Source organism: Astatotilapia calliptera, chromosome 3 (assembly GCF_964374335.1).
Source record: "Astatotilapia calliptera chromosome 3, fAstCal68.1, whole genome shotgun sequence".
Classification (NCBI taxonomy): domain Eukaryota; kingdom Metazoa; phylum Chordata; class Actinopteri; order Cichliformes; family Cichlidae; genus Astatotilapia; species Astatotilapia calliptera.
Window position 1 is genome coordinate 6,127,454 of NC_137424.1, and position 12,165 is coordinate 6,139,618.

A 12,165-nucleotide genomic window follows, 5' to 3' on the forward strand; every position below is an offset into this window, starting at 1 on the left:
GAGTACTTTCTCCCACACTGAAAACACTGGGATGATCACATTATTTGAACATTACCTAATAAGACTGATTCAGCACAGACAGTTATGTTAAACTTTCCTAGCAGTCCTTCACAAACAGGGAACAGTCTGTCTATTCTCTCCATCTGTCAGCTGCTGCTGGCTCTTCCTCCTCCTCTTCCTCACACACTGCTGAGTTTGTCCTGGTGGATCATCAGGGCTGCAAAGCCTCACAGATGATGTGCAGCAGTGGCTCCCTCAGTCTGTCCTCACTCTGGACACTTGCAGTCGTCACACATGGAAATCAAATGTGTGATAAGCTGCAGGATTCAAACACAAGTGTAACTTATAAACACATGTTCATACTTTTATTCCACAATCAGAGAGAAAGAAACAGAGAGAGAGTGCAGGACAGACAGACAGGTGACAGTCTCAGGTGTACACACTGCTACACAACAGCACCAGAGAAGCAGGATTTAGTGTTTGTGTTATTACGAGTGTAAACAAGAAGAGTTCCAGATGGTGCAGTGGACACATGTGTGACTGCTGTGATTAAAGCATCTTTCTTTCAGCTTAACGAGTGAACCGTCAGCTCGTTCAAACACACGTTAAAGTGCGTTTGGCTCGACACCACCGAACAGAGGCAGCAATATAACACAGCTAACATTAACAGTGCAGTGAATCCTGCTTGTGCCGTGATGTTCAGGACTGCAAACCGAGCAGCATCACTGACTTTCAGCTTGTTGTGTTTGTGGATATATGACTGACTTTAATTATCCACAAAATCATCACATTCTCTGTCAGATGAAGGTCGACTATTGAACGGCGTATATTTTAAAGGCTTTAAAACCAAGTTAACGCTGAAAGTACAAACATCACTAATGTCACATAACTCTGCCGACAAGGCATAGCTATGGCTATGAAATGCTCTTTGTGTATCACTTCTTCATTATGAAAGATGTCATTAATGCACTAGTAATGTCTCATCTGGAGTATTGTTCAATCATTTGGTCAGCAGCTAATAAGACAGATCTTAACAGACTTCAGTTAGTCCAGAATAAGGCGTCCAGATTAGTGTGAAGATGTTCATACTATACTAATATTGATAAAATGCATAATAACCTTTCTTGGCTTCCTGTACAGGCTAAAATATTCTATGGCTTACTTGTAGTTCTAAAGAAAGCAATTCTGTTAAACACACCACATTTATTCTGCTCAGCTGCAGTATCCAGATGAAATACATCATCATATTACACAGTTTTCAACAAACTGCAACTTAGTAAATGCTCGAGTTAAAAGTAACGTTTTGTAAAACTGTTACATTTAGAGCAACTTTTAAGTGGAATAAGTTGCCTTAAAAAATTAGAGAATTATTCAAAACTTCAATGAAGACTTAAAAGCCGATTTACAGAGCTTTTAGTTGTTGTAAATATTGTAAGACATGATTTGTTTTTGAAATTTGTGTAATGTGCCTCAATGTTATTGATATTATTATTATTGATTGCTTATATTTGAACAATTGTGAAACCTCACTGTGGATGTAAGAGTGAAATTATGTGGATATCTTGAATCCACTTTATTGTGTAATATTTTATGTGAGTATTTGACGGAAGACGAGCAACATCTGTTGTGGAAGCTAACGGGGTTCCTTTAGAATAAACAAACATAGGATTTATTATCACTGAATAATTCTGTATAAATCTATACAAACTATAGAAATATGTAATAGGAAACAACAAAATAATCTAAATTATAAAAGTGTGTGTGTGTGTGTGTGTGTGTGTGTGTGTGTGTGTGTGTGTGTGTGTGTGTGTGTGTGTGTGTGCATGATTTTAGTGTTTGAACAGTCATGAATTATCTTTAACAGCAGGTTGGATGTAATGTGTTAGAACTACCAGCAGGTGGGGATAAGAGACCTTTAAGGTGTTTGGTGCCACGCTCCACCTTCAGGTTTAAAACTAGTGTTAATGGAGTTTGAAGGTTGAGTTTGTTCCACGACTGCATTTCACTCACTGCCTCTGTTTGTATCTCTGTCACTGCAGGACCAACATGGAGCCAGAAGTCAGCGCTCTCAGGAGGCCGACAAACCTCACAGAAGAAAGGGAGAGAAAAAACACACCTGTGACGAGTGTGGGAAGGGTTTTACTGTGAGGGCTTCACTAAAACAGCATCAGGTCATCCACACTGGAGAGAGACCGTTCAGCTGTGACTTGTGTGGAAAGTCTTTTTCCTTCAAGGGTTCCCTAAAAACACACCAACTCATCCACAGTGGAGTTAAAGCGTACAGCTGTGATCAGTGTGGCAGAGCTTTTACTCACAGTAGCCACTTACAGAGTCATCTAGTTACCCACTCTGGAATTAAGGCATACAGCTGTGACGAGTGTGGGATGGAGTTTACTCTGAAGGCTTCACTAAAACATCATCAGGTCATCCACACTGGAGAGAGACAGTTCAGCTGTGACTTGTGTGGAAAGTCTTTTTCCTTCAAGGGTTCCCTAAAAACACACCAACTCATCCACAGTGGAGTTAAAGCGTACAGCTGTGGTCAGTGTGGCAGAGCTTTTACTCACAGTAGCCACTTACAGAGTCATCTAGTTACCCACTCTGGAATTAAGGCATACACCTGTGACGAGTGTGGGAAGGGTTTTACTGAGAAGGCTTCACTAAAACAGCATCAGGTCATCCACACTGGAGAGAGACCGTTCAGCTGTGACTTGTGTGGAAAGTCTTTTTCCTTCAAGCGTTCCCTAAAACAACACCAACTCATCCACAGTGGAGTTAAAGCGTACAGCTGTGATCAGTGTGGCAGAGCTTTTACTCACAGTAGCCACTTACAGAGGCATCTAGTTACCCACTCTGGAATTAAGGCATACAGCTGTGATCAGTGTGGCAGAGCTTTTACTCACAGTAGCCACTTACAGAGTCATCTAGTTACCCACTCTGGAATTAAGGCATACAGCTGTGACATCTGTGGAAAAACTTTCAGCCGGAGAGGGAACCGAAATACACACCTACGCATTCACACCAGACATGATGTGTACTGCTGTGAACAGTGTGGCAAACAGTTTACAACAGACGCACAGTTACAACGACACATGTTTACCCACACTGAGGAGAGACCTTATCAATGTGACCTGTGTGAGAAGACTTTTAAATCTCCACATTACCTGAGACAACACCAACAGATCCACACCAGAAAGAGACTCTACAAGTGCAGCTACTGTGAGAGAAGCTTCTCACATTCACGTAGTCGTAACATTCATGAACGTACACACATGGAAGGAAACTACAGCTGTGACCAGTGTGACAAGAGCTTCAGGAATCTCAGTTCATACTCTGCACACAAACGATCCCACGTTACTAATAAACTGTTTCACTGTTACCAATGTGCCCAAACATTCACCTCATTGTCTGCTCTGTGCAAACATCAGCGCGATCACTCAGGGCTGAAATCACTCCCATCACTGGATCACAGTGAATCTGAAGACACAGAAAGATCCTCTGGTTTCTGTGTCAGACTCAAAAAGCTTGAGATCAGGCTCCACAGAGTTCAGATAGAATCTCCTGTAAAAATCTGATGAGGCAGCTGTGAATCAAACTCTTCCCCTAGTTCCATTTTAAGCTTTCAAAACTGTCCTACTGTAGTGTTCACGTCAAGTGGTTAGCTTTCTTTTCATCAGTTGGTTGAAAACTGTTTCCTATTATAAAGTTTTTGTTTTAATGTATTTTGATCAGTTTGACCAGTTTTTAAATGACCATGAACACTGAGCGTATTGTATCTGTACAGCATGTTTTTCTATTAGACAGATTTGTAACAGAGGCCTTGCTCTCAGTAAGTTTGAAATCCTTTTCTGATTTCTTTTGTAATCTCTGATCTTTGTGTATCCTGCTCAGTTTGCATGCTGCCTGTAGGAGTTTCTGTCTTTGTATTTGAAGAGAATTCATTGAATATACTCAGCTGCTTCCCTTTGGTGCCTCACACATCACTGAAGTTTTTCAGTGTCCAGTTATTTGTTTTTAATAGCTGTTTGAATTCTCTGTATGTTTGACCCTGTAGACTGTTTAATGGACTGCTCGTCTTCCTGTTTGTAACCACTGCCTGTTTAGGACTAAAGATTTGGATTTTTGACTTTAACACAGCCTCTGCGTGTCGTCCCTTTGTGTCCTCGTCCTCTGTGAATGTGTCACAGATGTTTCCATGATAATAACACAGCTTTCCCACAGTGGCTTGCAGCAGCATTTATTCACAGCACATTTGAGAAAGGTTCAGATTAACTCGATGAGTTTATATTCAGAATGATTCTGACAGTGGGCCACTGTGAATTGTGATCTTTCATCAGGTCAATGTTTAAGTTCAGTATTTCAAAGCAGGAGCTATGAACAGTCATCATGTTGGCATTAGAATTATTATTATTAATCATTATTAATAATGTCGTTACTCATGTATAACTTTGATTAGTATACATGAATTTTATCAATAGTCAAAATAATGAATAATTCATGTATAACTTTTATTGTGTTTTGTATATTAATTATATTTAAATAGAGATGTTGACCCTGTCTCTACAGTAGCATCAGGGTAACATACATTATTGGTCCAAGCTGTCATAAATGGGGAGCCTGATCCTTTATTATGAAAACATGACGAGTATTTTTCTTGTCAGTTGGGAAGAAGTTGGTCTTTTTTTCCTTCTTTTTGCTCAGTTTGTCTTTTCTTTGATAATTGAAACTCTGATCAAACCTACTCATGTTCACAGCATGTAAAAGCAGCTGACAGTCCGTGGCATTGTTGTTTGTAGAGGTGCAGTGTAGTGGGAGCATAAATCAAAAGAAAACAGTAACATTTATGTAATAAAACATCTGAATGAAAATGAACAGGCCCTTTATGAACTTCAAAGGGATCTGAAAACAACACTTTTTAAAAGAGTATCTTGGGGTGCAGGTGGTCAAAATAGAAAACTGAGCTGAGACTCTAAGTTCAATCCATCCATTGGTTTTTACTTAGGAGGAAGAAATGTCAGGCTGGTGCAGGCTGGTTAGGTGCATGTGGTTATCTTTACCTAAATGAGTTCACTTTGTGGCTGCCAGGTTGGGCAGAAGTACCTGTCCCCTGTTAGGCTTAGCAAGGTTCTCCAGGAGTTTCTCCATGGGTAGAGCTTCTAGCTCCTCCAGCACATCTGTGGCCGTGCAGGCTGCCACTTTCTTGGTTGCTCTTTTTACCCCACTGGTGGATGAGCTGCAATGGTCTCCATTTGTCCCATATGTGTTTACTTCTTCTTCTTCTTTTGCATATTAAACACATTATTCTGTTTCTATGTATTTGCTATGATTTGCTATTTGTTAAGTAACATTGCTTCACTCACTATGCCGGGTTTGTGTGTGGAAGCATTCAGTTGCTGGCAAATCAAACATTCTGCAAATGAAGCTGAATACTCAGTTACATGTTTCTTTACATTTTATTATGTTACAGATTAAGTCATTTGTTCTTACTTTGTTTGTCTTTTCAGTCTTCATGAGGGTCAGGTGTGGGGAAACGCCCGCCCGGCATTTCCTCATTTTAAAGTCCTGCTGATGTCACACATGACATCAGCAGGTCAAACCAAGTGGAGGGGTTTGTTTGTCCATAGAGATGCTTCCTTTTGTTTGTTTTAAGGTTTAAATGGATTTGTTGAATGTGTTTCTTTTCATCAATACTGCCATTTAGTTGTGTAAATGTGCATGTTAGAAGTGTGAAGAGGTTTTGTGTTTAGAAATGTATAGAAACCAATGATTTACTGACAGCATGTCTGATGGAAATAAGTGCAGATTATGTATGAAGTCTAACTGCACACAGTAACTGTGTTACAATAAGGACTTAACAGCGCCCTCTGCTGGAGTGTTTCAGTACTGCGTTAACTAGAATACACCACCTCCTCCTCACACCACCTGCTACAGCTCTACTCTTCTATGACTACAGTCATCCACAGCACTGATGTGAGGTCACATGGTTCATATGTAAGGAGCACAGCTGACCTCAGGTCAGTTTAATGACTGTGAGCAGCAGCTGTGTTATTGTCACTGTGACAGGGAGACACTCTCAGACACAGCGCTCATGTCAGCTTGTTCTCATGCAGGAGGATCAGGAGCTCCATGTTTGTCTTTCTGTTTGAATCATGATGTGTTTGTGCCATCAGAGTCTGTCATGAGTACTCAGGGTTTCACAGCAGCTCTTCTGGATGCTGACGAGGACTCCAACCTCATGTTTCACCTCTCTGAGCTTCTGATGTCTGTGAACACTCGTGTTTCTTCTCTGGGCTCATCTGGACAAAAACACCTTTCTGTGTTTGGCTGCAGCCTCATTCTGACTGACAGGAAGTGTGTTATCCATGAGCTGCACTTCTGTCAGGAAGTTTCCTGCTGTGTTTCCTGTCTGTGGACAAACACGAGTGTTCCAGCTGAGGACTTGGTTCCTTCCACCTGTCCATACAGGACATCACGCTGTCTGCAGCTCTGTAAATGCAGCTCCAGGTCCTTCCACGTGCTGCTCTGTATTTGTGCAGTTTGTAGTGTGTCCTGGGAAACGTAGCACACATGGTGTTCTTCTGCTGTTTCCTCCTTTCACTGAGTGTGAAACACTGACGCTGTGCTGTTGTTCACAGAGGGGAGCTGATTCTAGCTGCAGCTGGACTCTGTCATCTAACTGAATGTGTTGGTGCTGATCACGGGGCTCTGAGGGGGGAGCAGCAGGAGGACTCTGGATGCTGACGTCAGTGTATCTGTGGAAGCTCCCACAGCGTGTCTGTCATTCAATATTGTGCTGTATATTGTATCTATGCAAAGATGAACAGACTGTGTGTTCACTGGTCTCTGTGCTGCAGCTCTGATGTCATCATCACTCCCTCCTCCACCCTCAGCAGTCCCAGCATGCTGCTGTGGTGCACCCCACCCTCACTCTACACCTGAGCCACAGACCACACCCTCCACCTCAATATACACCACAGTTTTCTCTGCTGTGGAAATGAGATCAGGAGGAAATCATCATTATTATTATTTAATAAACGCTCACATTAATGTGGGCTTATTTGTTTCATATTACAAACATTAGTTGAGTGTTTTTAGTATAAAATGGTCAAAGTCCCTCTTTTTGCTCCTCCCCTCACCTGTGGATGGGCGGTGCTGTTACCGTGGTGACAGCTTGGATGTGTTTCAGTCCTGCCTGGTTATCACTGCAGGAATCTTTCACATTTATTACAGGTAATAACTCTGATTTTTCTGTGTATTATGAACCAAATGTATCCTGATACACACAGAGATGGATGAGCAGAGGTTGTTTTTGCAATTTATGTAGTTACTATGGACACTTAGACCCCCGGAGAGCAGCCATTTGGTTTTTCTACCTTTAAAAGCCGGAGAGCAGCCAAGTCAACAAGGCTTCTACCGTTCTACCTTTAAAAGCCGGAGAGCAGTCAAATGCTGGAAGTGGAAGCTAAATTGGCTAGTCATTCATATGTATATTAGGTTGTTACCTAGGAATTCTGGAGGAATTCTGGAATTCTGGAGGGAGGGAAGTGGGGGTGTGTGATTGAGGGGGTCGGGGAGTGGAGTGTTTCAGTTTGCCATCTTAGGGAGAAATCAACACACATGGGTGTAGGTCCTTTGTTGCTGACATTTATTGATAAAAACAGTACAAAAAACCAACCATTTGTACACATATTTACAAATAATAATAAAAAGTGAGTGAGTACATTTCAACATTTTCAGCAATCACTCACAATCCTGGCACTGCCATGGTATCTGTAGTCTGCATTGACCACATGTGTATCTGTAGCAGTGAACACATCGCACAGTGGCATGATTTTTCTTGCATCTGTGTTTGACCTGACACGTGGCTCTTTTTCCAGGGCCAGGTGTGGAGGGTTGTGTCCGAAGCAACTGTTCTTTTCTTGCCTTCTTCGCAGCTACATGAGAGCGAGCCAACTCTGTTGCAAGCGCCACCAGGACGTCCACCCATCTTTCCTTCGTCCCGGTGCATGCTTGATACAGCACATGTGCATTCAGTGCTGCCATGTCAATCATGTTATAAAACACGGCAACTGGCCAGCGCCGTGTTCCTTTGCGGACAGTGTACTCCCGAACCATCTTTTGTTGTGGGCAGTCTGAGGTACACCTGTGCACTACTCATGATGTCAGATCAGCATCCTGATGTGGCACACCTGTGAGGTGGGATGGATTATCTCAATATGGCAGATGTGCCCACTACCACACATTTGGACTGATTTGTGACCACTGTTTGGGAGGGATGGTTATATTGTGTATCTGGAATGAATTTTAGGTCTCTACGTCCATCCCATGGGGAATGGGAGCAGTAACAAAGGTGTTGCGTTTATATTTTTGTTGAGTGTATATTTTAGAGGAATGTTTTGTTTTTCACCCAAAATGAACTATATTGCTTCAGAAGAGATTTATTACCCTACCGGACTCTTATATATTGTTCTGTTTTTTGTTTGTTTTTGTTATTTTCAGGTTCAATGGTGCGTGTTCTTCTAATGGCCGCCTTCCCACTGGAGGTTTTGATCCACAGCAATTGAAAAGGTAAACAGCTTTGAAAGTCAGTTCAAATGGTTAGCTAATAGTACTTTAAAAAGCCTACAACTCTGTCACCAGTTTCTTTACCAAAAAATACCCATAAAAGTATCGCTCAATAGCATATAATTGTAGTTCAAATGTTTAGTTGTACAAATATCAAATTTTTGGAAATCTAAAACTAGTCAAACACTCAAATGTTCATGCTTTTTATAGGAGGACAGAGCAAAAAGGACATCGGCGCAGAGTGAAGAACTGCCCTTGATAAGGACACTATGACAGCCATATATAGTAAGTGAAGACTTTCTGTGTATCTAAAATTGCATACAGCACAAGTAACTTACTTTGCAACCATTAAAATAGGTTGTAAAGTAAGTTACCAATACAAATAGGTGATGATGCATTGTAGTGGTTGGTCTCAGACAAAGAAGGTCAACAGATTTATGAATGCTGGAAGGTAAGGAGAGACGACCAAAAGGGGTGTTAGCATTACTGTAATGTGAACTGGATAGAATGGATGGAACTTCCTATCTAGGAAAAAAAAGAGGTAAAATTATGCGTAAAATATATCTGTATTAATATCTGTATCTATATAAACAGAAATATCTGTTTGCTAAATGAAGCCAGCTAACATAAATCACATTTTTGTTTTAACTCTGATAAAAGTAATAGAACTGTGACTTTTGTTTGTTACAGTGGCGGTAAGGAAGAGGTTTCCCAGCGTGTCCAGAAGGGCTTTGAGGATTGCAGTGAAAGCTGGGGGAACTGAGACTGCTGGAAAAGGAAAATAAATTACATTTTAAGTATGCTGACTTATGTTCATACAATCACACACACATATACACATACACACACATATGTATGTGTATGTGTCTTGTGTCTTTGGCCTAATTATGAGTCTGTCCATATGTTTGTAGTTCCCCACTTGCTTTGGTTTCTTAGCTCTGATTCTCTCAAATTTATCCTTGAAATCATTTACTGGCATCTCTCACTCCCACTATCCCCAGAACACCAGAGTATTCATCTCCTGGTTTATCATATGGCCTCTTTACATTTTCTCCAATCATCCCTGTTTCTAGAGTCTCGCCCCATCTGCAGGCAGTCCAAGAGAAACTGCCTCTGCCATTTTCTTCTTCTTAATCTTTATTTTTCTCTACACTTTCTCCATTGGGTCTTTTAGACGCACTTTCCAGAAAGCAGCAACATTTTTTGTGCCCCATTTTTCAAATTGTGCATCTTACTTCAGCTTAATGTGTTTCCTGTTTTGTTTTTACACAGGTCATGTAAAAGAAATCCTACCAGATACTCGACAAAGCTGAACTGAAAGACAGCACGGGCAATAAATCAGAACAGCACAGAACTTAAGCACACATATATAAGGTGATTTAACAAATCATGTCTGTTGTAAATGAGTAAGCCATTTATCGACTTGACTCAGGTTTTAAATCAGAAAAGACTGAATCCTGACCTGAGAATCCCAAGTGTACACTTTGGACTTTCCACTGCAGAAAATAGAAGCTTCAGTCCTGAATCCTGCAGGTTGTTGTTACCCAGATCCAGCTCTGTCAGACGGGAGGACTGGGAGCTCAGGACTGAGGACAGAGCTTCACAGCTTCTGTCTGACAGGTTACAGCCACTCAGTCTGAAGAAAGGATGACAAGAAGACATGAAACACTTGTGTTAACGTATTCATGGTGCCATGAGGAGCTACTACATTTACAATATTTCAACACTGTTTCAGGACATGCTGGAATCCTTATTGCCTCATGTTACAAAAGACAAATGTGGCAGTTTACTGTGACTTGCATGGATTCATTAAAAAAACAAAACATACGACATTTTTGCCTGAAAATATGTTAAAAGTTTATTTTGTGACCCAGAAAGAGTAATAAGAGCAATATTAAAACTAAGTAGCTGCAGCCATTGTTGGAAACTGGAATTGGCTGGGCCGCGCTATGAATTCTGGGATATGGTTTTTCTATTTTGTTTTCCGGGTGGAAAATCAGGAGAAATATGGGAGAATGGTGGCTCCGGGAGATTTTCGGGAGGGGCACTGAAATTCAGGATTCTCCCGGAAAAATCGGGAGTGTTGGCATGTATGTTTCCAGGACATGCTGGAATCCTTATTGCATCATGTTACAAAAGTCAAATGTGGCAGTTTACTGTGATTTGGATGGATTCATTAAAAAAAAAAAAAAACACACAATGTTAATTTTTTTAACTGTTAATTTTTTCCAAATAAAATTGATTAAATGATGTTAATTGATGAAAAAGAAAATCGATATTGCTTGATCTGACCTCAGCGTTTCCAGTTTGCAGTATTGACTCTTTATCCCAGCAGACAGAAGCTTCAGTCCTGAATCCTGCAGGTTGTTGTTACCCAGGTCCAGCTCTGTCAGACGGGAGGACTGGGAGCTCAGGACTGAGGACAGAGCTTCACAGCTTCTGTCTGACAGGTTACAACCACTCAGTCTGAAATCAAGGTGGAAGGGAGACAAGATCAACCGAACAAATCAGAGCTTTATTGCTTTTTTGTTGTTTTTAAGCAGAAATCAGTGAGGTGCTGGTAGATTCTGTTCTTTTGGTTTATTACCCAACAACACACACATACACTAATATTTGTGACTTTTGTAATAGTAGCATTTACAATGCAAAGCAACAGCGATCACAGATTGAAGGGGCCTGAATAAAACTACAATGCAGTGATTTTTAAGATGACCTGTTCTTCCAATTTCCAACAACAGATTTCTCCAACCTTACAGTTAAAAATAATTCTTTATCTCATACTGAATCTTGGTGCACCTCCCCCCAGTTTATTAAAATGGAGTGGTACTGAAGTTGCTGTAAGTGATGTGTGATGCCACTGATTTCCTTTCTGATCCAATACAAATTAAAATTCAGGCTGGTATCTGCGATACTGATGAAAACTATTCCTTCAGAATCAATACAAGACATAAGAAAAGATGTTTTGTATAACATAAAAAGCCTGAATTTTAAAATATTCAGTTAATAATCAAAAACAGATGTGACTGAAAATAATAAAACTGAGAAACATTTTATGTAGGGGTGGGTTTTTATAATCGATTCATCGATTAAAATCGATTCTGGCTTGGATAACGTAAAATCGATTCATGAAAATCCTGAATCGATTTTTTAATATAAATTTATTTTGCCCGAAATGCCAGAATCTCTGGTGACATCTCACAAAATTTCAAGAACCACAAACAGTAAATGAGAGCAGGTACAGGGATTCTGCACATAGACTTAAACACACAGCGCGACCCGCAGATCAGTATCAGTTAGATGTCGCCTTTCTCACAGTCGGGGCTGAAAGCCGACAGCTCGCTGATCCGGGTCCGCGCTTTGTGTTCACGCCCTTTATGCGCTGATTCTAAAGCTGTTAGTTTGATGTCTCTCCAAACAATATTGACCGAACCAGCAGCTAAAGAAGATCCAAACGCTTCACATAAACATCGTCATGAATTCACTCTTTTACTGTTTTGCTTCCATTGCGATGCACAGCTCTCTCTCTCTCCCTCCCCCTCTCCCTCCCCCCCCCTCTCTCTCTCTCTCGAACAGTTTCCCTTTCTTCATTATTCGCTTGCT

At 40.9% G+C, this 12,165-nt stretch overlaps 2 protein-coding genes across 6 annotated transcripts in view; both read left to right on the forward strand.

Moving 5' to 3' along the window:
- Positions 1-4,132, forward strand: part of LOC145424323 (uncharacterized) — an 86,504-nt gene extending 82,372 nt beyond the window's left edge. For all 5 annotated transcript variants that reach the window (XM_080297522.1, XM_080297520.1, XM_080297529.1 and 2 more), the window contains one exon: positions 2,040-4,132. In XM_080297522.1, the coding sequence (XP_080153648.1) occupies positions 2,040-3,575 (1,536 nt within the window). In that variant the 3' untranslated portion in view covers positions 3,576-4,132. The remainder of the gene's footprint in view (positions 1-2,039) is intronic.
- Positions 1-12,165, forward strand: part of LOC113011576 (protein NLRC3-like) — a 471,371-nt gene that overhangs the window by 433,218 nt on the left and 25,988 nt on the right. The window lies entirely within an intron of this gene.